At 39.2% G+C, this 26,573-nt stretch overlaps 1 protein-coding gene across 5 annotated transcripts in view; it reads right to left on the bottom strand.

The window, feature by feature from the left end:
* myrf (myelin regulatory factor) overlaps window positions 1-25,234 on the bottom strand; it is a 161,702-nt gene extending 136,468 nt beyond the window's left edge. For 4 of the 5 annotated variants that reach the window (XM_039755331.1, XM_039755357.1, XM_039755339.1 and 1 more), the window contains exon 1: window positions 24,723-25,233. In XM_039755331.1, the coding sequence (XP_039611265.1) occupies window positions 24,723-24,768 (46 nt within the window). In that variant the 5' untranslated portion in view covers window positions 24,769-25,233. Of the gene's footprint in view, window positions 1-24,722 lie in introns of all 5 variants that reach the window. The other variant, XM_039755349.1, reaches the window with a different exon arrangement.
* Window positions 25,235-26,573: the final 1,339 nt, after the last annotated feature.

Raw genomic sequence — 26,573 nt, forward strand, 5'->3', positions numbered from 1 at the left:
GCCAGCATTATTGTAATCCAATCTTAAATAGTACCTGCAATAAGAACATAACATGCAGTGCTGCTGTCAGTAATGTGAATTATTATCAGTAATGAAAAGTTGTAAACTCTAAATGGCACTATGATGATGTCACCAACATGATGATAAAAAAAATAACATTAATTATTTATTTAGTATAAATAATATGACAATATTGTCCCTCAAGGCACAGACCTTTGAATTACACACAAAAGGAAGTTTAACAGCTGGGAAAACAATCACTTGTATCTTACTCTCAACAGATTATGCATTCACTTTCTGAACATTCTTCTTCCAATACAGAGTGTTGGTAGACTGGAGAATACCAAAGTAGCACAAGATAGGAAGCTGTAGTCATCTCTCTGGACTGGGATGTGACAAGAAATTGAAGCACTTGAGAGAAAACCAATGGAGACATGTTGAGAATATGTACTGTAAACACTCCCGGACTGGAATCTGTAACATTGATGCAGTAGCACTATTCACTGCAGCACTACTCCTCAGATCCAGCTTTAACCAAAATGTAATAGTGCTACATACAGAGTTTTTAATGTACTTAGTATTGTTTAACCCAAATGTCAGTAAGCTCTTTATTGGCAAGCTTAATTTTCTGTTTTCTTTGTTGTTCAGTGACCACTACAGACATATCAAATGGTTAGGATGCAAGAAATGGGTCCTTAAAACATGATCATGAAACACAACAGCAGAACTGACGGTTATCGGCTGAATAAAAAGAAAGAAAAACCTTCCAGTTCAAGACAGGGACTAAGCAATTAATGTTAGTTTTTCTGAATCTACTTACAAATGTATATTTTCTTTGACTCTTGTCAGTCCTTAAGTACTCACATTACTATCTAGATCTCACTCTTCTCCAACTAAGAATAAAAGAAAATTAAGCTGGTTTCTCACTAAGAAGGATATAGATGGGTGTGTTGCGACAGACAGGTTCCTGCACAAAGATAATAAATTATTCCTTGTAATCCAATATTGGAGCAAGTAGTCCTAGATAAAAGCCAAGCTAGACACTGACTACTCATCAACCTAGACATTATAAGTGAGTCAAACAATGAATGGATGGAAGTATGATGGTGACAAAACAGGGCAGCAGAATGACTGAGTGGTCAGGGGCTCTGCATCCCTCGATATCAGAGAATCCTTTCTAGAGGTATTCAACTTTTCTCTGCCTCACTCTCTCTCTCTTAAACATGTGTCAATTGGTACCTCCAAACTGGCATGATATAAGTGAGTGTGAGTGTGTTGTAAGCATGCTCTCTGATGGACTGGCATCTTATCCAAGTTTGATTCCAACCTTCTGTCCAAAGCAGCTGAGACCCTGTGTTAGACAAATCTGTGGATGAAGATCACAGAACGCTTAACAGTAAGATTAGGCAATGATTCAGAGCAATGTAGCACTTAGCAGGAGATTTCTACAGCCCAAATAAAGGCAGAATGCACAACCATTCTTTCCAATCATTACAGTAAAGAATATTAAAAAAGAGCACAGTTTACTTGTATTACATTAATGTATTACACAAAGTTAATTCAGAAGAAGTACTTTAGTTATTTTTTTTTAAAAGCAAGGCAAGTTGCTTTGTTTAGAAAGTATGGACCAACCAATTATGAAAAAATTCATTCACATCTTCATTTACGTGATGGGTATTATGTTATTTGTAAGTACATTCCAAAAGAATAAGCCAGACTATACACTGGCTGGTCACAGCGTTAAAGAAATATTTTCAGGTTCTAAAGAGGACTTAACTGATACTGTCAGTTCCACCAACTGTGATATCCTCATATTTCCAGAACTACTGTACTCTTCCCTGAACACAATTCAGTTGTGGCTATTTCAGCAAATTTAAGAACTTAACCACAGCAAGTTAATTTTGTAACTATTTGATGCCATTAATTAAATTAACATTTTAATAATAAATATGTTGTAATAAAACAGTTGGGTTCACAAAATTCTATATTTTCATTTATCTGTATGTTCTAAACATACAAAGAATGAATGGATACATCTTAAAAGGACAAAAGTGTAAATCAAAGGTTAGATAAGGAAATCAGAAGTCAAAAAAAAAATAAAAAATCTGTAAACACTAACTCCTGTAAACATAAACTCAAAAATCAAATTCTAACCACGTTCTAGGATGCTGCTTAGATATAAAAGGTAACAAAATAATAGAATTTGCATTTCTCCAAACATCAAGAGAGTACTTCTGCACAAGATGCTGGCAGAAGCCCTTACAGGGACCAGCCAGTCTACAGAAGGCCAAGCTGCACCTGAAAAAGGCAACCCCAATAGTCTCACAGATTGGCTGAAAGCACTAAACACAGCATACAGATGCAGATCTCAGCAACTTTGTTACATTCAACCAGCAGAACAAATTGAACATTGGACGGTAGGCTCATAAATGAGCTTTATTGTAGATACATGCCATATGAGTAACACCAACAGATTCTTGAACATTATTCCTCAGAACAAATAATGCCTTATAATTACTATTAGAACAGGAATAACCTTGAAATTGCCTACATCCAGCACTCTTTCGTTTTTAATCACCTTGATTGGAATTTTCTTTGGTTTTCTTCCTCAAAGAAACTATAAACAGAAGTCTTTTCCAGCCATGGATACTTGTCTTACTGATTTAATTATATCATCTAAACTCTGTCTCATCAAGTGACAAAAAAAAGATCCAGCATAGTGAAAGAATCTTTACTGCTCGACTCTTTCTGCGATGCATATAGGCATTTTCAAGTTTTGTAAAGATCAATGGATAAAGTTCCTTTAGATATAATGCTAATTATGGATAAAAGGAATTGGCTGAACACTGGAGAACCATATGGGATGGTGATGACGTTTTGAAAGGTATTCACTAGCAAAAGCTGATAAACACTAAGAAATTAAACAAGTAAGGTGTAGTAAGCAAAAATCAAAGTTAACAATAACAAGGGCAGTGAACAGATGGTAAATCAATCAAATCAACCACCAAACAATGGTGCTTATGAGAAAAGACCAAAATTGGCCAGATATGCCACTGAAATACAAAAGCAAATTGGGTACAGGGTCTTCTGTTTGACTTGGACCAACACTCCCTTTAAGTCCAATACAAATTAAAGTCAGGGGAAATAATAAAATAGGATAGCACCCACTCTTGTGTATATCCAATTGGAAATACATGGAAGAAACAACAGATAATATGTTAACTCCACAAAGAAAGAAGATTATCTGCTGTGTGTTTTTTATGCAGCCATGGATAATGAATCTTGTTTTATCCATAACACCTTGAAAAAACAGAATTGGTTCTCGATCACCAGCATCACTTCATCCTTTGATTTTCTGCTACTCAACTTTACATTTTCACACCTTGATGGTGTTTACACACAAAATCACTTTCATTTTTCAGCTCATGTAATTTTTAAAACTAAAGTTTTAGTTGACTCTATCAGAACCATCATAATCAATTTAGTAGATTAAATGCATTTCTCATCTGCTAAATGACTTTCTGTGCTTAACTACAATCTTCCTGACTTCCGCCAGCCAGTACTTCTATTGTTAATTGTATATTCTGTTTTCTATGAGTTTCAATTTTTGATGGAATGATAATTATGCCCATATTTTGGCCTGTTACTTCTTGAAAATATGTTTGTCTACATGCCTTTCAAGTGTCTGTTCTACTGGATCTTTTTTTGGCGTCTTTTTTTGAGGAATTCTCTGACTTAATGTCAATTTTAATTACGAACTATGACACACTCCTAATAGTTGGCAACTTTAATTTTCATATAGATAATCAGTGTGACCTAAAAGTAAAAGAATTTATGAACCTCCTGGACTCTTTTGATTTGAGACAGCTCGTTAATCAGCCTACACATAAAGCAGGTCATACGTTAGACTTAGTGATTACTAAAGGACTTAAAGTTGATATAAAACAGATCATTGATATTGGTCTATCAGACCATTTTCTTCTACTTTTTAATATAGAAATAATGATAGAAAACACCCACGAGAAGCATATTGTTAAAAAACGCTTCTTTGACTCAGCAGTAGCTTTAAAACCTACAAACATTCTAAGCAATCAGTCCATTTATAGTGCCAACTATAATAGTGAGGATAATGTAAATAGTAAGGTGGAAAGATTTAATACTAAAGTGAGAGCTGCTGTTGACATAGTTGCACCTGAAAAGACAGTGAAAAATCTTCTAGCATTGTTATACCATGGAAGACCCAAAGAGTGTCTGATTTAAAGAGAACATGCCGTAGAACTGAGCGTAAATGGAGGAAGACTAAACTAACTATCCACTATGAAATATTAAAAGTTAAAATAACAGAATACAATAACACTGTCCGTCTTTGAGAGGCGCTGCTATTTCTCTATGATTATAAATAACAATGCTAGTAATCCCAGAGTCTTATTCTCTACAATTGATCATCTGCTAAACCCAGGTAACTCAAAGTAATGCCTCCTAAGTACTTACAGTAAAACCAAAAAATTAATGATATTAGAAATAACATAGTATATCTCCCCAACACTAAGGATCCTCCTAAACCCCAGCATTCCGTTATAAACAAATTAAACTCTTTCACTAGGATAGATTTACCCGATTTACAAAAAATAATATCTCAATTAAAACCCTCCACCTGCGTCCTTGACCCAATACCAACAAATTATTTCAAAGAAGTATCGGGCGTGCTAATTGATAATGTTCTTGACATAGTAAATTCGTCATTAGATACGGGGGTCTTCCCAGACTGTTTTAAGACTGCTGTAGTTAAACCCCTACTTAAGAAACATAATCTTGACCCCTCGGCTCTTGAAAATTTTAGACCCATCTCTAACCTCCATCCATCCATTTTCTAACCCGCTGAATCCGAACACAGGGTCACGGGGTCTGCCGGAGCCAATCCCAGCCAACACAGGGCACAAGGCAGGAATCAATCCTGGGCAGGGTGCCAACCCACCGCAGGACACACACAAACACACCCACACACCAAGCACACACTAGGGCCAATTTAGAATCGCCAATCCACCTAACCTGCATGTCTTTGGATCGTGGAGGAAACTGGAGCGCCCGGAGGAAACCCACGAGACACGGGAGAACATGCAAACTCCACGCAGGGAGGACCCGGAAGCGAACCCAGGTCTCCTAACTGCGAGGCACATCTCTAACCTGACTTTTTAAGTAAAATTCTGGAGAAGGCAGTCATTATGCAGTTAAATGACCGCCTCAATAAATTTGCTATTCTTGATAAATTTCAGTCGGGTTTTAGAGCAAATCACATCACGGAAACTGCACTCATTAAAGTAGTAAATAATTTGGTAAATGCAGACAGAGGCCATTTATCTGTTCTCATCCTCTTAGATCTGAGTGCTGCATTTGACACCATTGATCATAATATTCTTAGAAATCGCCTTAGTCAATGGGTGGGCCTCTCTGGCAGTGTCTTAAATTGGTTTGAATCCTACCTGACAGGGAGAAAATTCTTTGTTAGTTGTGGTAATTACAACTCAAAGACACATGATATCCGATATGGTGTTCCACAAGGCTCTATCCTGGGTCCGCTGCTCTTCTCAATCTACATGCTTCCGTTAGGTCAGATTATCTCAGGGCACAACGTGAGCTACCACAGCTATGCTGATGACACACAGCTGTACTTATCAATAGCACCTGATGACCCTGATTCTCTTGATTCACTAACACAATGTCTGACTTGTATCTCAGAATGGATGAATAGTAACTTTCTCAAGTTAAATAAAGAGAAAACTGAAATCTTAGTGATTGGCAATAATGGATACAATGAGGCTATTAGAAATAAACTGGATACATTAGGATTAAAAGTCAAGACGGAGGTAAAAAGCTTAGGGTAATTGTTGACTGTAATCTGAATTTTAAATCGCATATTAATCAGATCACTAGGACAGCATTTTTTCACTTAAGAAACATAGCTAAAGTTAGACCTCTTATATCACTGAAAGATGCTGAGAAATTAGTTCACGCGTTTGTTTTCAGTCGACTAGATTACTGTAACGCACTCCTCTCAGGACTACCCAAAAAAGACATAAATCGTTTGCAACTAGTGCAGAATGCAGCTGCTAGAATCCTAACTAGGAAAAGAAAATCCAGCACATTTCTCCAGTTTTGATGTCACTACACTGGTTACCTGTGTCATTCAGGATTGACTTTAAAATTCTGCTTATGGTTTATAAAGCCTTAAATAATCTCACCCCATCTTATATATCGGAATGTCTGACACCTTATATTCCAAATCGTAACCTCAGATCCTCAAATGAGTGTCTCCTTAGAATTCCAAGAACAAAACTTAAAAGTGGTGAGGCGGCCTTCTGCTGTTATGCCCCTAAAATCTGGAATTTGCCAGATTTGCCAGGCTGATACGGTGGAGCACTTTAAAAAACTGCTGAAAACACATTATTTTAACATGGCCTTCTCATAATTTCACTGTAATCAAAATCCTGATACTCTATACATCTCCAACTCATTATAATAACTATTCATGGTGGCTCTAAAATCTGTACTAACCCCTACTCTCTCTTCTGATTCCTTTTCCGGTATCCTTTTGGTGGTGGCGCCACCACCATCTACTCAAAGCACCGTGATGTTCCAAAAATGATGGACAGATTAAAAGCCAGAAGTCTGTATGACCATCAACATCAAGTGACTCCGTGAGAACCCTAACTACAAAGAGGACTATTTCATTTATGTTAGGTAGAATGCCCAGAGGGGACTGGGTGGTCCCATGGCCTGGAACCCCTGCAGATGTTTTTTTTTTTTCTCCAGCCGTCTGGAGTTTTTTTTTCTGTTTTTTCTGTCCACCCTGGCCATCGGACCTTACTCCTTTTCTATGTTAACTAATGCTGTCTTATTTTAATTTCTTATTTTTTCTTTTATTTTTCTTTTCTTCAGTATGTAAAGCACTTTGAGCTACTTTTTGTATGAAAATGTGCTATATAAATAAATGTTGTTGTTGTTGTATAAAATTTTTCATATCAACACTGTTTGCTGTTTATTTTCTGTCTGTGCAAAAAGGGAGCCTCTCTCTCTCTCTCTTTCCTCTTCATTATCGTTGCTATACTCTGAACCAAATTCCAAAAGTTGTATAACTCCATTTTTAACATTAAGGAGAGAGTTAATATTAAGGTCACCACATCTATTTCCTTTTCCTCCACTACAAAATGCTGTATGGAATTTGGAAATTCTCCCTATTTTCATGAGGGTTTCCTATTATAATCCAAATACGTGCAGTCAAGCTGAATGATAATACTTGTCCAAATATGAATGCTGATCAATGTACACTGCAATTGACTGGAAAGTGTTAAAGCTGGCTCCTTCATTCAGCTCAGACCTGCCAGGATAGACTGAAGTTTCATGCAACCCTGTAACAGATGCGATGTCTTAAGAAAATAGATGGATGGAAACTTGCTACCAAGCATTAAATTTAATATGCACTTTAAGAAAAATGAATATGACGCATACAAAATCAAATCATTCTTCAATTCAGTTACTTATTAAATACCTCAACTATCCTGAACATTCTGCTTTGCTCCCTCCTTCCTTGTGGCAAACAGCTCTGGACAATTCAGATTCTCACCTGTTGATTCAGAGACAGTTTCTATCCATAGACTATAAGGTTACTGAGTCTCTAATGATAACAACAAAAACTTTAAAATTACAAATAATGCATATATAAATAAAATGCAAGATATATAAATAAATACTTTCCAGTATCCATTGTATATAAATGTGTGTATGCAGTACATTTGCAAGTAAGGATTTCATTGTCTTATATAAACTATGTCATCTGTACACATGACAATAAACTTGAACCTGGATTTGAGGTATATAAATAATTCAAATACAAGAAAACATTCATGTAACTACCTGCACAAGGTTATGTATTCTATGCTATACATTTCACAGACACTATACATATATAAGGCTAAGAGGAACACTCTGCATCGGATTAAACAAACTCACAAAAATATGATGGTGGCACTGGAGCAGTAAGGATGAGTAATCTTCATTAACCTAATCTGTGGATTCAAGGGTGACTACAATTACCTCAAGGAAATTTTTGAAATGCAATGGGCATGACTCTAACAATTGCATATTGAAAGACACTGGGTGGACTGTTTTTTTTTTTTTTTGAGATACACAGACCACACATGAATATCAGCACTCTGTATTAGAGATTGAACATGAAGTCTCTACATCAACAGCATCTACTGGGTGATCCAGATCTAATTATGAAATTTTTATTATGCTATAACTTATTAAGTTTATTACATAGAGAATTCACAACTGAATGGAGGACAGTTGGGACATTACATTTAAAATCAATGAATTAATTCAATGTAAGTCCATTTTTGATTATTACAAGTTACAGTATGTCGAATAATTCTTTCGTCTTGCATTGTTTTCCTGCATTGCATTAAAAGTTGCATAATTAGATCTGGACCACCCTATATAATCTTTGTTTAATGTTTACGGTACAAACTCCTTAGACGAAAGGATTTTTAAAACAATTGAATGAATGTAGGGCAGTATCAGTGTGCATTTGCAAATGAAAAGGAGGTAAAAGTTATTTTTACTTCAGATTAGCTTAACCAGTTCAATTGCTTATCATTTACTCTTTCTCTACTCCAATGGTGAAATTGCCACACATAATTCTGCCTTATCAGTCAGCATGGACAGCTGAATGTTTATTACTCGTTTGTGGCAGTATTATTATTTGACTGCTGATGAGTTTATTATATTTTAATTTAACGCCTAACCAAGAAAAAAAAAAGTCACACACTTTAATATTTCATTGGACCATCTTTAATTCTGATTGTGGCATGCAATGTGTCATTCAATGAGCTTATGAACCAAATTCTTCTCTGCTACATCCAAAAGACTCTCAATGGAGTTAAGGTCAGGACTCTCTGGTGGCTAGTTCATGTGTGAAAATGATTCTTCATGCTCCTTGAAGTGTTCTTTCACAAGTTGAGCCCAGTTAATTTTGGCATTTAGTCGCTCTGGAATATGCTTGAGCCATCAGAGAAAAAAAAATGAATTGATGGGATAACCATTCAGGAGATTCAAGTACTCAGCTGACTTCATTTTATTGTTGCATAATTCTATCTGCCGATTTTCTATGATCTGACTTCACCAAGCATTTTAGTGATGTCCAGTCACAATCATTTGCATTTTTTTCCACCCATATTTCTTCCGTGAGGTTGACAGTTTGCCACTATCCTTCCAGGTTTTAATAATGCATTGGACAGTTCTTAACCCAATTCCATGAACTTCACCAATCTCCTTAGTTGTTTTCTTTACTTAATGTTGCTCCTTCTGAAGCGCAGCAACATCTTTCTGCAATCACAGGAAAGGTCTTCAGTTCACATAAGGTTGTTTAAGGAGCTACAGACCTGAATTGGTTAAAATTATAGGAAGTATTACCAGCTGAAACAAACTAATCACTGCAATAATGATCCAGTCATTGGCTCTTAATTATTTGCTTATTTAAACTGCAACTTTTATTGGCTCAGCAGTGTAAATTAAGCTACTGTATGGTTGCTGTAGACCCAGATGGCTCCATGTTCAGCAATAAAGGGATGTCTATTCAAGACTACTGAATGGGAGGCACTAAGAAACTTACAACTCCATAAGTACACAGAGATACTGAATGCTGCAAAAAAAAAAAAAAAACTAAACAAATAAGAAGAAGTAAACCTATAGATTTGAATGGGGCCACAGTGCTTATCTTTACAATTGAACTTGAAATGACTACAGGTCACAATATGGATGACTGAATTAAATGGTCTCCGTAATTTTAACAATCTCTTGCTGGGTTCAGTTAACTATATAGTTTGAAGTTCATATCTCTCAGTCAACAATTATTTAGAGTGGAGAACAAAATAGTGTATACCCCCCTAATAAAATTGTATTATTTTTTCTTTGGGACACATGTGAGTTTTGGAATAAAATGTCCAATTACCTACTGCACTGGCCAGTCCCTCCATCCACAACAGGGTTCCTCAGTGTTGCTTGAACTACTGCACACACACACTCATTCTACCTATTACTTATAGAATTATTTATAGGATTGTCCAAACTACAGGTGTCATCTAGACTCTTTACTCAAAAGTAATATTTCGAGCATTGTCTGCCATTTGATTTTGTGTGTATACCATTAGGAAGCATACACAGAGCACACCTATATACACTTACATCTGCTAGTACCTTGGCAAGCCAGAGCCTATTCCAGCAACACTGGACCCATGGCAGGAGGCAGCCCTGGCAATGGTGCCAGTCCACTGTAGGGTCCTCTATAATCTGTATTCTCCAAATAGCTCAACCCATGCATCTTTGGAAATATAGGTGGAAAACCAAAGTGAGATCCATGCACAGGAAGCACATACAAACTCCAAACAGACAACATCTATACATAAGATTTGAACCCTTGATGCCAGATCTATGAGGAAGAAACACTATCCTCTTCACCACCTTAATATAATTATGCAATACACAAACTCAAAAATTCATACTTAGTCTTCATTTACAGGCTGCGCCAAGTGTCAATGTTTGGCTTACAAAGAACATCCAGAAACCCTGCAGACAAATCAGGAAAGTGGTCTCTAAATGGTACTTGGTAATTCAGCATTGAATTAACTAAGTGGTTAATTAGCCTCATTAGCTGAGTGTTATGCTATTTTTACTTGTAAATCCAGTAATCATCAAAAGCAGTATAAAAATAAGACATTATTGTGAAAACAGTTGATTTTAGCTTCTTAATGCTTCATGCTGATAACTGTTTAAACTTTTATTGACTCGACCAATAATATGTTAAAGCCAACCAGTCAATTCAACCTCTTCTCCAGTAAGACAGGAGCACACATGGAGTAGACCAGGGGTCACCAACTCCGGTCCTGGAGGACCACCATGGCTGCAGGTTTTCATTCTAACCCTTTTTATAATGAGTGCCCTGTTTGTGCTGCTAATTCACTTAAAATTAAAAAAATTAATTAATTAAAAATTAAATAAGTGAATTAGCAGCACAAACAGGTCACTCATTAAGAAAAGGGTTAGAATGAAAACTTGCAGCCACGGTGGTCCTCCAGGACCAGAGTTGGTGACCCCTGGAGTAGATGGAAGCACATCACTGGAGGGAAAGGCACACCTTTTTCTAACAGGCTAAGGTGTAATGCTTTTAGGCCATATAAGGCCATGTGGGAGATGTAATCCAAATGTTTAAAATTCAGAAAGACATCAATAAAGTTGTTCTAGTACAATTCTTTACGTTCAATAGAAAAATGGGAAGGAATAAAGAATTCTGAAAGCAATTCTATATGAAAAAAGGATTGTGAGACCCAGGAAAAAATATGACATCTTGCCAGGTATTTAGAAGAGGTATTGGGGCAGTCATTGTTTATCACAGTTCTTGTGTTCTTATCCATCAATCCAGCTTATTTAACTGTTTAGTAAGCAACTTTATTCAAACACAAATTAGAACCTCTTAAGGATTAAGGGTCACACAGTTAATTTCAAGGCCACACAATTTCTTTCAGAGAAACACAAGGTCAAACATTATTGTACTCATTACCCAGACAGAGAAAGCCTCTTGCATCTGCGTTTGAAACTCATTACGTGAGCTCAGAATCCTCTACTGCAACCACCAAGCAATAGCAAAGCCTGAAAAAGGTTAAACATTAACATAGAGAGTGGAAGTACAGGCCTGATTTTCCTGTTATCTGCTGGTGCTTTTCATAAAGGGCACACAGCTTGCCCACCTGTAATACTAATTAGAGGTCATTATCTGAGGATATTTATGGACCAGAAACTCGTAGGCAGCATGTGGAATGGCATCTATTCCTTCGGTGCAAGACCTTGGCGGTGTGTCGTTCATTTAGATAGGCAGCACACGTTACAGCGTAAACCAGCACGTTTTTGTAAATACTGTATAAACTAATATGGATCATCCAATAATGCTATAGGATGGAAAAGGGGCAACATTTTCAGAATTATTATGGATGACGGATGAAATAAGCTGACCAATAAAACCATACAGTACGCATACCAGATAAGAATGAACTTATTTTTATAGCCATTATTGTAAAGAATAAAGCAAAAATAATTTCATTAAGAAAAGGAACCTTATGGTGTAACAACAGTTTGCGTTATCACTGTATTGTGCATGAATCCCAGATGTGATTCTCAGCTAGGGCACTCAGAATCACACCTGGATTGAGTTCTGTGAAGGACTGGCACAAGTTTAAGGCTGGTTCGTCCTTTGTACCCAGCACTCTTGGGCAGGATTCTGGCCCCTTTCAACCTTGATTTGGGTTAATTGGATCAGCTTAAGTTATTTTAAGTTATATTACAGTTTAAATTAATTTAAAGCGATTAACACTGTGGCCTTAAAATACTAGGCTAGGACAGGGGTCCTCAATCACGGTCCTGGAGAGCCGCAGCGGCTGCAGGGTTTTGCTCCAACCCAGTTGCTTAATAAAAAGCACTTATTGCTAAAGTAACACTTCTGCTTCACTTTAGTGATTTTGAGCCCTTATTGCTTAATTTTGTCTTAAACAGCTATTTTAATTGCTCCTTAATATCAATAACATGCAAATGACAAGAGAGAGCAGCATTTCTCCATTTAACTTATTTACATTTACACCTGTGTGTATTTATCTGCACTATTGGGTTTCATTAAATACTTGGAAGAAAAATGAAGAGAAAAAAGTAAAGGACTGAGAATTACTCGTCCATTTTAGCCTTCAAATCATTTGCATGATAGAAAGGGAAAGAAAATCTAGGATATGAGAATGAACAGACATAGCAGAGTTAATTTAATTTCATAGCTTGTTAGTGCTTTATTGGCAAGAATTGCTTTCTAATTAAGCAACCAGGTCAGAACAAAAACCTGCAGCCACTGTGGCTCTCCAGGACTGGGATTGAGGACCCCTGGGCTAGGACACTGTCCCTGTGAAGTTTGCATGTTCTCTTGTAATATAAGTGAACTTTTTCTCATGCTTATCTGGCAACCTCACCAATCTCAAATATACTGTATCCTGTCTAGGACTGGATCTTGTAGCTTGCACTTGTTGCTAACTACCCACTCTTGGAAGAACACCATAAAGGTCTAGCGCTAAGAATGGTGAACATGATCAATCAAGTAATTATAAGGTATGATTCTACAATACTGCCCACTAAATGTGCAGTTTTTGTTTTTTTTGTACTTTAAGCACTTAAAGGCGATAGTAACAATCTTTTGATGCATTTGCCGGATAGAATACTGGAGCTTTTCAGTTACAAAGCACATAAGAACACCTTCATTGTGCATAACAGTGGAAGAGAGGCCATGTTGAGCCATGCCTGATCCATACCTGACTGAATACTTTACTACCTTATTCCTGGATATTTAAAAAGGGAGTATTTGGAAAGATGATAGTTGTCAAGTGATACCAATTCTGAAAACAATTCTGCATTCAAGTGAGGACTAAGTTATTGTCACTGCAGACAAATAGAACTGCAACACCAAGAATGACATGAACTATCAAAGTGATACATTGGCCTACATGATTAGAAGTACAGCTCGGTCATGCGTACGGAACGTACAATAATCAGTGTTTGGTGTATCCACCATGGGTGGAAATAACCTTTTCTACACGGTCTGGCATGGTAAGGAAGAGGTGTTGGATGTGTGTTTGTGAAATTGCATGCCATGCTGCCTCTATACATGCCCTAAATTCATATGTAGCAACCATGCTGGTTTCTGGCATACTAGCTGTCGCATGTTTTGTGCCACCTGTGCTTGAGCACTGTCTTATTGGAAAATGGCACTGGAAAACATCTGCAGGTACGGTACCATCTCCTCCTTAAACACCTCTGTGATGAATACAAGGCAGGAATGGAAGTTGAACCCAAAAGCACACTATAACACCTGGTGCTGGGCCCATATGGCACTACAAAATTAATGCCTCCAAGAGCCTTTCGCTGCAGTGCCTCGAAACATAGATCCAGTAAATTGAACCAGAATGTGTCCAAAAACACAATAAGATGCCAATTATCCTGCCACTGTTGGCATTCTTGGCACCACTGCAGTTCAGGACACCTGACGTCAAATGTCTAGGCTATCTGAAGCAATGAGCACCAAGCAAGAAAGGCCCTACTGCTGCAAACAAGGTCAAACAGTGTGTGTGGATACTGATTGGCATGACAGACCCTGTTTGGTTAGTGCCTGTTTTGTGGCTGTTTGGTACACCACTGTCATTTGTACAACACGTACACCCTCCTGTTCATTTGTGTGTTGGGTTCTCCTTTCTCTACTCAATGACTCCATATTCTCGTCAACGTGTTCACATTCTGTCCAACACAAGCACCAATGTCCCTGAAGTATAATCCACCTTGCTGCATCCTCACAATTCTACCTCACTCAAAGTTTGCAAGCTAGATATGTGGTTGTCTTAAACCAGGGATATACTTAACGCTACGCAATGCGCACACTTGAGGATGCCGTTGCTATGCAAGCAGTGTGCTGACTATGCTTGTGCGCATACTTTATGTAAATCTGGAGGATTCCGCCAGGTGGCATTGCAAGAAATCATCGTGGTGAGAAATCAACGTCCTGTTTCACTGTGTTTTTAGTTGAGGTACAAAAGAGGTTAAGAATAAAAATTCTTTGCATTCTGATGCTGTTACGAAGGTGCAAAAATAAAAATGGTATGTGAGACCTTTAAATGTATCGTGTCATTATGATGGGGAATATGTGATGCTTGTATTGCCTACGCAAGAAATGAATGAAAAAAAGCACCAGGAATTCATTTGCATGTCAGTTAAGTTTAATTATTTGCTTCACTGCATCGAAACATTCATCAAACATCGATGCATCTCAGCTCCAGCATTGTGGGTTGCCACCACACGTTGACAGTAAACAATGATGCTGACATTATGTAGCAAAACTTGAACACACACAACACCTATATTTTTGCTGGTACTGCAACTCTCGTACATGTCACGTTAATTTCTGACAATGTGCTCAGAAGACATGTTAAAAGAATACTGGGAACGCATGGCAACCATGATGTGTGCACATAAGCATTCTGAGCGTGAAGTATAAACCGGCCCTTACTCTTCACTGGGGTACATTTGGTCCTTTAGAGTACATCAACTACCAGTTTTCACTCAGTAATGTTTCCTTTGAAGGTGACTTCTATACCTGTTGTGGGAAAGTCCAGGGGATGAAACTCACATACATCATGTGTATATTTGCTGTGCTTGTAATCATTTTCACCATAATCTATCCATCTTGCAAGTTTCGGACAAATGACATTTGTTTTTCCCAGTGTCACAATTTTAATGGCCAGCAATGTACAAAGTCTTCATATGTAGGCATATACTGTATAACTGCAACATAATTCCATTCCAAATCTGCAACACAAATTATATACTGCACATTTCAGAGGAAAGCGAAAGTAGTCTCAGATCTCTAAATATTCAGGACAAAGGTGTATCTAAATTGAAACAATGTAAATAAACTCTAACTGTCCAACTAGGAAAAGACTTTTCAAAGAGGGATAAGACAGCTTAAGTTAGTTCATCCATGTAGTGTTGAATTGGTACTAAAATTCCGACTTCAGAATCCATACCAGCTTTTGGACCTCAGTACCAGGACCAAAACAATTCCAAAGCAAATAATGGAATACTCCAAAACCCCATCTTACTCCAGCCTCCCTGTTGTGTCGTGCCATTGCACCCCACTACGCAATGCTACCATCTTGGTAGCAGTGAAGTCCTGATTGCGCCGAAGCAATTAGAAGGGGTGCAGTGATATCCAGATCACATCGAAGCCATGGATGGACCTTCTCCGACCCCATTAAGTCCCAATTGCGTTGAAGCATGCAATTTTGTTTTGTGTACTGGTACCAGAACAATAGCGAGTATCAAGGGAAGCTGGGGGTTTGAGAAGAAAGCTTCCAGTACCAAAAATGCTGAAATGCTAGCCCTGTAACATTTAATTTTTTTTTTTATTTTTGCAGTACCAGTATACCGCACATCCTTACATTTATGCTTTATGAACATTAATCGAAGAGAAGAACAAGTTACAGTAAGTTAGAAAACATCTCAAAAATTAGATGCTGCTTCACAGAAAGCAGTAGCACTCCTCATTACTGTCTCCAGTATAAAAATAAGTTAGAAAAGCAAGAAGACAAAACACTGAAGTAATAATGTATCAGTTGAACATATTCCCAATTAATGTTGAAAGGAAAAAGCAAATCAAGAATGAGGTGAAATTTTATCACTGTTGAACCAACAACTGAACGCAGTTCAGAGCAGTGTTGAGGAATTCCGTCTTTTCATTTATTTTTTTCAGCCCAGTTTATCCAGTGCCAAGGTTCAAGAAAGTATCCACTGATACAGCACGTTCCCACACCCACCACACGACGAACCACGTGAGGATCCCAGATTAGGACCTGAGTGCTGCTGTGCAATGGGTGACACCTCAGCACCACACTAGTTCAGATGGAGTGGAACAGTGTGAGGTTTTTTATGGTGACTGTAGTGCCAATCCTGCCATCAACTCCCCGAGTTTTCTCTTCAAGTTGCAAGACTTGGTTAACACCATACCAAGGATGGAACAATTTCAAGTTAAGGGCCTTGCTCAAGAGCCCAATGGAGTGGAATCCATTTACAGGATTCAAACCAGCACAGATCCCTAGCCTTAGAGCCACCACTACGCCCTGAAAGGATAACCAGTAAGTCTAGCAGTCATTAACACAAGGTGGGAACAAACCCTCCTGGAGATGGCAGTGCATCATGGCAATAAATCATGGCACACTTACCCATGATCCACACTAGTCAGTCATAACGACTTTGACGCTGACTTTTTAACCTTCTCCTTTTTCATGAACTGTGCTGACGGCAGTTTATTGTTTACCCTGAATTGTAATCTTGTCATTTGAATTGTAAAGCACCTGAGGGGACTCAGTATGAAAAACTGACGAATGCCTAATATTTTGTTAAAAAAAAAAAAACTCTAAGCAATACTGACTTTAAAACTAACATCAGTTCTGCAATTAAATATTTTTGGAGAAATTAATAATCTTGCATGACTGAAACTATAATAACTAAAAGGTGATGAAAACCTTTCTGTATTGATCAGCACTTTGAAACATACAGAGTCAAACATGAAGTATAAAGTGATGGCTAAATATTAAAAAGAGTATAATCATGACTGAAAATGACTTTAAAGAAGTAATGTCATAAATTCTTCTTTAAATGGCAACCTCTTGATCCCAAAAATTCATCAAGAGATCTCAGAAGATAAGCAGATGGATTTAATTGAGACATTCAGTGTATCAAACTCAGGTTCTGTGATGCACTCTTAATTTATTAGCATTCTATTTATAACGTGAATTAGGATTCTGGTTACAGAATAATTTTTAGGGGTGACATTGATTTTCAAGAATAAAACTCTATTCTTTGCTTGTTCGATAAGAACATCACTTTTAAGGAATTTGTTGATTTAATGTTAATGTACAGCCAGTACAGAAGGAAACAGAGAATTTTTTTTTGGTTGTGCTTCTAACAATCTTCTTTTCATTTTCTGGATACTCTGGGAAACAATAAAGAATGGACAATGAAAAAGTCATCAGAGATGCTACTGTTTGTGCATATGTAAAACTTTCTTTCTCTCTAACATTGTTGAGGTCCAACTGAAAAGAGATTGAGGTTCACACCATCAAATGTTAAACCTTCACTTGCTATAATGATAGTTAAAAGAAGACATAATTAGAAAAACTAAGTAAAGATCAAGTGTGGACAATGATTACACTCTAGCAAGATTCTCCCTGATACAACAGCACTGGATTCCCTGTGATTAGTAATTGAGGGATGTGGGCCTACAGACACTGAATGCCACTAAATAAATCTTCATGACACACTCCAAAGCAGTATGCACTTACTTACTCACATTGGCATATACACATTCAAATGACAATGAAGAGCTGCATCATTTTGGTATTTAATTTCCTTCTAATTTATAATACACTAAATAACTTTATATTGGAAACACAAACCTTCAATTTGCTTTGTAAATCACCGTGAAATGTTGTGCTATTTGAAGGGTGCTTTATAAAATTTAGATTAGTTGATATTGGTATATTCTTAACTCTTCTAATTTATTTATGCCAATTTACCATATATATATACCCATGCATCTGGAAGGACTGGGAGAGGGACAATACCTCCCCAGGACCACAGAAGGGCCACCGTCAGAGGGGCCCAGACAGTTGTGGAGCCCTGGATGCCAGCATTTCTGCCACACCCGGAGGCGCTGGGGGGAAGGACTTCCAGGGACACCCAGACTGCTTCCTGGTGCTCATGCTGCACTTCTGGCACACCAGGAAGTGCCGTCAGAAGTTCATCGGAGAGCACCTGGAGCACGTCCAGGTGATTTTAAGAGAGGCCACTTCCCTCGAGTGAGAGAGCCGAGTCGGGAGGAAGAAGGCAACTCTCGGGAGGAGAGGTGGAAAGGTGGCAGATGAAGTCCGGAAGGGATAGAAATGGACAGGAAGAAAGGTGTTTGGTGCAGGGGCACTGTGTTGTGTGCTGAACTTTTATAGTAATTAAAAGTGTGTGTTTTTGAAACATTGTGTCCATGTCTGTCTGTGCCGAGGCTGAACTACCACTCTATATATATATATATATATATATATATATATATATATATATATATTGTGAATGCTGGCCCAGACACACACAGACGGACAACATAGTTCCACCCAACATATGTTTATTTATACAATATTTACAGTTCAGTGCACTCACAAACCCCAGTGCCTCCAGCACCGATTCCCCCAATGTCCAGGCCACACAGTCCTGTGCCTCTCTTTCTCCTGGCCGCCTCCAGCCCTCACTCCAGCTCCGTCCTCTTCCACCCGAATTCCGCCATCGACTGAAGGGAGGCGGCCCCTTATATAGAGCTCCCGGATGAGCACCAGGTGTTCCCGGCATTCCTCCCTTGGCCACGCCCCACGTGGCGGAAGTGCCGGCTGTCCTCCCGGCAGCTCTCCGGGTGTCTCCCAAAGTCTTCCCCCCAGCACTTCCTGGTGTGGCGGAAGTGCTGGGCTCTCGGGATATCCAGGCACCGGAGTGCCGCCTGGCGGTGGCCACGGGTCCCTACGGGGCTGGGCTTCCAAGCCCTTAACCCGAGGCCCCCAACATAACCAGACCGGACGCCCCCTCTTGGTCTGGAGGCACAAGCCCTCCTCTGATCCTCCTGGGCGTCCCGGCCGGGGACCACAATATATATATATATATATATATATATATATATATATATATATATATCTACTCTACTGTATATATATAAAAAATCTTAAGCCTAATAGTACAATGATTTTGTGCAACGATTTTATGTCACTTTTTTGTAATGCTTTAAATCATCTCATTTTAAAACTTACATATATGTTTGGTATCATTCTTTTCAGAATTTATCAAACTTTAATGTGATGTCGTCAGATTTTCAAATTCTTATTCTGTTTTTAAATTATAAACAAAAGCATCAAGAACTCACGTCCTGCGAGACAAGACTTGGTGCCAAGAGATTTAACCACACCCGGTACCAGAATTAAAAACAAAGAGTAGGACAGCTGCTGTACAGGCTTTTAAATGTTCAAAGCAAGATGCAGATAACACGACATGGTCGCAGCAGCAAGCCAAAAGTAGTTGATTGAGTAAAGAGGAGGTAAAAAAAACTGCATTTGTTTCCTATTGTATCGTCGTTTAAGAGGGGGTTTCAGAGGAGCAACCGTGTCTCCTTGGGGAGCATTCACGATGTGGTTGGCGCATAGCGCAGGCCGGGGGGTTGGCGAGCAAAGCAAGCAGGGGGCAAGCCCCCTAGTATATATATATATATATATATATATATATATATATATATATATATATATATAGTGTACATATTTTTCACACTATTACCCTGAATATCAAGTTTAAAAACATAACATAACATTCTCAGACATGTTTAATTCATTTAATTAGAGCCCACACCATGCAGAAAACGGCCCTGTGATGAACTGACGCCATGTTCAGGGCTAATTCATGCGTACACCTACAAGGGGCCAACTTGGAATTGCCCATTAAACCTTCATGTTTGTGGGGATGTGGTGTACCCACAGAGGAACACCCATGCAGAAGTGAGCAAAATGTGTAAACTGCAGACACACAGCAGCCAAGTGTGAAACAGCAAAACTACCCACTGCATCACTGTGTCGCCAAATTCAACTTCAAGCTCAAGTCCTTATGTCTTGTGGATAACAACTGCTTCATATTGTTTGTAAGAAGCAAAAAACGATCACGTAGGATGGCTGAGATGTCCAATAACACTGCGAGTCATTCTAAGGCAGTCTGCATTATATCACAAAATAAAAAATGTAATAAAAACAACAATCTACGATTTGTCTAAGGCGAGACCCTCACTATAAACACCTGGCATTCTTGCCAAATCTACATGAACGCACATTAACTTATTTGAACCAGACCATGTAGAGTATGTAGCAAATAATTGTAATGAAGCAAAGAAAAAAGTGAAGGGCTTGAAGAAGACAAACTAAACACCGAAGTGCTTAAAAGAAAACAAACCAAAACAGGAGGCTTCTCTCTCTCACTCTTAAGCAGAGAGTAAGGAAGACAAGCAACAAAACATTTCTTAATGTTCAGAACAATGTGAACACAGGGATTTAAGAACACTAGAGAAACATGGGAATAAAGACAACACTGAAGAGGAACGCTGGGTAAATACAATAAAGCCAAAGGCTTAAACAAAAGCAGGACACAGAGAGAAGCAGAAAATGGACAGCTTAGGAGCAACTAAAAACGAGAGGGCTTGAAATCAACCAACAGAACACTGAGGGGGACTGGGAAGGGAAAGTCAAAAAGTGCTGATCTTGATAATGAACACTAAGACTTTGATGAGGTCTGACATGCAGGAAACACATTGACGCTTCAGAACGATCAATGGATCACTCAGGTGTTTTAAAGTAGGGCCTAAAACACGGTCATAATCTTAACATTTACATCAACAGAGTATCGAACACACAAACTAAAAATGACATCTTATGTGATGAATCAATACATAATAGAACATCAAACTTAGGAAATGGAGATTAAGTAAATCCACAGAGCTCATGCAAGCTGCTTTTCGATTGACTAAGCACAGTCTTTTTCTGCAGGTTTTGGTGTCACTAGAAATGCATCACATAATATCGAAGCAAAGAATGAAAGCGCTTCAGGAAAGCCTGTGAAAGAAACAAAGGGACAGAATTCTCCACATTCCACAAAGCACTCTAAATTTGGAGGCTTAAGCAGAGAGGTCATCTGAACTCCACTATGCCCTTTGTCTTCTCTCTGGCCCATAATGTCTTCTCAGCATTAACAGGAAACAGCTTATAAAAATGAAGGTGGAAAGTGGGGCCTTGGTCTACACACCTATGGTGTAAGCAGCCGGGGAGAGTTCAGGTATCAATGAAGACTGCATTCCACTGGTACATAAGGGCAATAAAACATGAATTCCTATTTACGTTTGTAACAACACTAAAAGGTAAGCACTGAACTTGGTGACTACTGGTGTACAAAATTAGGCAAATGTATGTGTAACAGCAAAACTAAATAAATAAAAACAATGTAGTTAAATGTCCAAATCTGGATCCTGAGCTTGTGTGGTGCGTGCGGCAATACGCTGTATTAGTGTGCGCTCGTAACGTCTCTCTGTATCTCTTTATTAAGATCTTTAAGTAGATAAACTGTGAGGTATAACCACCCACTTCTATTCAAAGATAGCTACATTTCCCTTTTTTTTCGCAGATCACAGATCTTAATCTGTTATCCTATGTCTTGTTCTCTTTTGTCATTTTGCTGATGGTTTCTTCACTTTGTTTCCATGTTCGTATTGATGCCTCCATTTACAGCAAAAAATGTGGGTAACACTTTAGGATCCAATTGGCAAGTCACAAGTGTCACGGAAAAAAAATGCTAAAAATGAGTGAAACGTTTACACATTCTTAAACATACATACACACACGTATACTGTACAGTATATAATACATACGCAGATCTGGCACAATATTAAAACCACTGACAGATGGATTGAATAGCATTGGTTATCGTGTTACAGTGGTACCTGTCAAGGGGTGCGATATATTAGGTAGAAAGTGAACAGTCAGTTCTTGAAGGTGATGTGAAAAATCTGAGTGACTTTAATAAGAGCCAAATTGTGAGGGCATCTCCAAAATAGCAGGTCTTCTGGGGTGTTCCCAGAATGCAGTGGTGAGTACCTACCACAGGTCAAAGGAAGGAAGACCAGTGAATTGGCAACAGGGTCATGGTTGTCCAGGGTTCATTGATACATGTGGGGACTGTTGGCTAGCTCATTTAGTCCAATCCCACAGAAGAGCTACTATAGGACAAACTGTTGAAAAACGTAACGCTGACCGTAAGAGAAAAGTGTTAGAACACACAGTGCATCGCAGCTTGCAGCATATGGGGCTGCAAAGCAACAGAAAGGTCAGAGTGCCCATGCTAACCCATTGCCCACCACCAAAAGTGCCTATAATGGGCACAGGGGCATCAAAACTGGACCACGGAACAGTGAAAGAAGGAGCCCTGGTCTAATAAAACATGTTTTATTTTAGATCATGTGGATGTCCAGGGGTACATGTGTTGTTTACCTGGGGAAGAGATGGTAGCAGGATGCACTATGGAAAGAAGACGAGCTGAAGAAGGCAGTCTGAGTCTCTGGGCGATGTTCTACCATGGATCCTGGCATTCATGTAGATGTTACTTTGACATATATCACTTACTTACAGATTACTGCAAACCACATACACTTCTTCATGGCAAAGGTCTTCCATGAAGGCAGTGGTCTCATTCAGCAGAATCGTGTGTCCTGCGACAATCTAAAAATTGTTCTAGGAATGGTTTAAGGAACATGACGAGGAATTCAGGGTGTTGACTTGTCTTCCAAACTCCCCAGAACTGAAACCAATTTAGGATCTGTGGGATGTGTTAGAAAAACATTTCTGATCCGTGGAGGTCTTGTGGAGTCCATGCCTCAGCGGATCAGAACTGTTTTGGCAGCACGATGGGGACCTGCTTACACAATATTAGGCAGGTGTGGCTGATCAGTGTATATGTTATATATACTGTATATATAAATACAGTACATATACTGTAAACATATATACAAACACATATTTTATATAGATATATGTATACACATACACACACATACACACACACACATAGTGCGAGTGTGTGTGTGTGGCCTTGTATTCCCCGGAACTTCAACTGAATAAGCAGCTTTAGAAAATGAACAAATATACTGTGTGTGAACAGATATATATACTCTATATATACACAATATTTGCACATGTGTGTGATTGAGTGAGTGTTCATAAGATTCTAAAATTATGGATTAAGTTTGTATCAGTAACAAGCCACTTGCATTGGAAATAAGCTGATATATGAAGAGCCTCTACCATTACATAAATATAATATACATACAAATATACAAGAAGTACAATATACTGAATATATAACATACATATGCACACCTAAATATACGTATGTGTATATAAATATTGAACCCTCATTCAGTATTTACAGAATCGTATCCTGTCAAGAACCAGCCCTGGCCGGGACGCTGCTCCCCTCACTAAGCACTCTCATGCCCACAGACAGACGCACAAGCACCTGGTCAATTTAGTCTCGAACGGAAAAACAATTTTAACTACGGCTTCCAAAAACTTAATATTTTTATATGGCGGCTTTAATGCAAACAAAGGCATGCGTCTCAGGAAGATCAATACAAGTCTCACAGATTTACTAATAAACGCGTTCAGCTATACTGTACCTACAGATCATTTTTCAATAGTAAAAAAATAACGATTCGCGCTAAAGAAAACATTGCGATAAGCACTTTAAACACTTCACTTTGAAATTCGCGAAATGTGTAAAGCTCAAAACCAAACTCATTCCCTTAACACAGTGAATATCGTTAAGGTGGTCGTACTTTAACGTATAAACATTAGCATGTACTGTACTGCATTGTATTTTTAATATGATCCACTAACTAGCAGGATGAAATGCATGATTACATTCGCTTCATTTATACAGATATATTGAGATTTTCCTACTGCATTGAGACTTTCTCTAACGTTTTCAACGCCAGTGACATATCTAAATTTTTTATCGGCGTAAAACCATGCCATCTGAAAGCTGACCCAAGGGGGTCTCGCGAGGGTCTGTCGTGACCTCCAGAGTTGATCCCTGCGTTGTGTCGGATGCTGCCGGGAGAGGCGCCTTGACATATGCGGCTTCTCACACCCCCTGCCGTTTTATGATACAGACGACTGTGATTTGGGTCCAACAATTCCTTACGATCCGCACAGTTGTACATACACTATGGAGTATTTTCACTTTTCCGTTAAGCCAGCTCGTCTAATTTTAAACAACTGCGTACTGCTAATATCTCGATCTATTTCGTTGCCTACCTTCGCTTTCGTTTGCGCTACTCATACTTTGAAAGAGCACTTCTCAGTTTAGTTAGGGCTTTACTGGAGACGCAGGTTAACACAAAACAAAGTCGCAAGCTAACAATGGACGTTAGCAGAAGAACGCGAAGACGCCTTCCACCTGCAGTTCGCTTCTCTTACCTTCAAAGAACCTCTGCAGAGCTTCGGTTTCATCCACCACTTCCATTCTAGCGGTCCCTCTCTAGCATATCCATGAAAAGCAAGCCTGCCGCGACTGAGCCGCACTGGAGGCGCTCGCCGTCTCTTCCCACTTCAGAGCAAACGCATCCCGCTCTGGAGACGCGCCGCTCCGCCCGCAGCCCTCTTTTCTCTTCTTCACTTGCGTCCGAAGCGCTTCGCGAGTGCTTTTAAAGAAAGTTTAAGCGAACCGCCTCTTCCACTTAAAGAAAAGTCCGAATTCTCTCCGACGGTGTTTCTCTTTAGTGTCTTTCTGTGCTTCGAGAACCGCGGCGGGCGACCACTTTCGCTGCCCGGGCTTCCCAGTGTGTCGAGGCTCCTGCCGACTATTCCCTCAGTGGGTCAGTGAGTCGCTGAATGAAGTCGGGTTTATTCTTCAGGGGACTCCCGGACACCTGAACAGCCCGTAGAAGGCGGCTCGTTACCGTTTACTCCGCTCTCTTGCTCTCTCTCTCTCTTTTCCTCCCTCCCTCCGCCCGTCACTCCCTCCAACCCTCCCGACACGTCAGTGGTACCCAGCCGAGGGCAGAAGAGTCCGCGTTAACGGAATCCTGCGAGTGAGCTGAGGACGATTGGGGTCAGCCATGAATGGAGAAAGGCAGAGGCCGCGCAGTTAAACCATACAAGTATAATGCGAAATAAACTGGGTTTAAGTCACTGATCTGTGAGTGGGCTTATGGGTCACCATCATTGCGTAATTGTGGAGTTGAGAGAACTGAAGAGGTGGGCAGTGGCAATGACCAGGGCCACAGTACAGGTCAGCCGAGCAAGGACACAAAGTGACATCGAATATATATATGAAGGAGTGCTCTGTGACAAAAGGACAGCGGCCAACATAAAATGACAAATAAACAAGAAGGTAGCGAGAGAAGCGGTGTTCTACTGTATAGTGCAGAACAGCTAACTAAAAGGGAAACTGAAAGAACAGACGTTCAGAAGACGAAAAATGCTGTGATGGATGTGTGGGATGATCGAAATGGATCAAGTAGAAAACATAATGGGGGAAGATAATGGAGAGAAGACCCCAGTGGGTTCGACTTGTATAAAAAAGGGGGAAATGGGGTGTTAAGGAGAGTATCAGAGATGGGGCTATAAGGAGAAAGAAAGACAGGGATGTGGAAAAGAAGGATATAGTAGTTGTCTCGCTGTAATAAGGAGATGGTTCAAGTGATTTGTATTGAACTGATAAAATGTGGATCTCGTGTTTTTCTTTTTGTTCATACCATCTTCTGTATGCACATACCTTTTCTACTTGAGTTATTTATTAGTATCATGAAGTGGTTTGTATTTCACTGTAATAAGGAGATGGCTGGCAATATACAGTAGAATGTGATATAAAAGAGAGAGAGAGAGAGACCTCTACTGGGGTGACCATAGAGATGGGAAAAAGCCAGGGATTGGGGGTACGGGGGGGGGGATTTATTATTATTCAATAGACACCTTTATCCAAGGGAATGAGACACATTTGGTTACTTTTGATTTTTTGTTTCCAGTTGGAGCACAGGCAGATGAAGTGACTTGTTCATGATGACACAGGGTCGGCAGAACCTTCACCCTTAGATTTTGATAACCAAGGCCTTAACTACTACACCACATTCTCTGCCGATAATACCCGACAATGTGAACAAACAGCGATGCAAAAAGGATGGAGAGATATAACAAATGAAATGACCAGGGTTCAGGGTGACAGCAGACTGAGTGACCTCTTAAGGGCCAGCAGCCAGTGGGACCAGCCAACCCACAAAAACCCACGGATTTCTGTATGACACTTTAATACACGGGATGTCATTACAA

The sequence above is a fragment of the Polypterus senegalus genome, chromosome 1, assembly GCF_016835505.1.
Source record: "Polypterus senegalus isolate Bchr_013 chromosome 1, ASM1683550v1, whole genome shotgun sequence".
Taxonomy (NCBI): Eukaryota; Metazoa; Chordata; class Cladistia; order Polypteriformes; family Polypteridae; genus Polypterus; species Polypterus senegalus.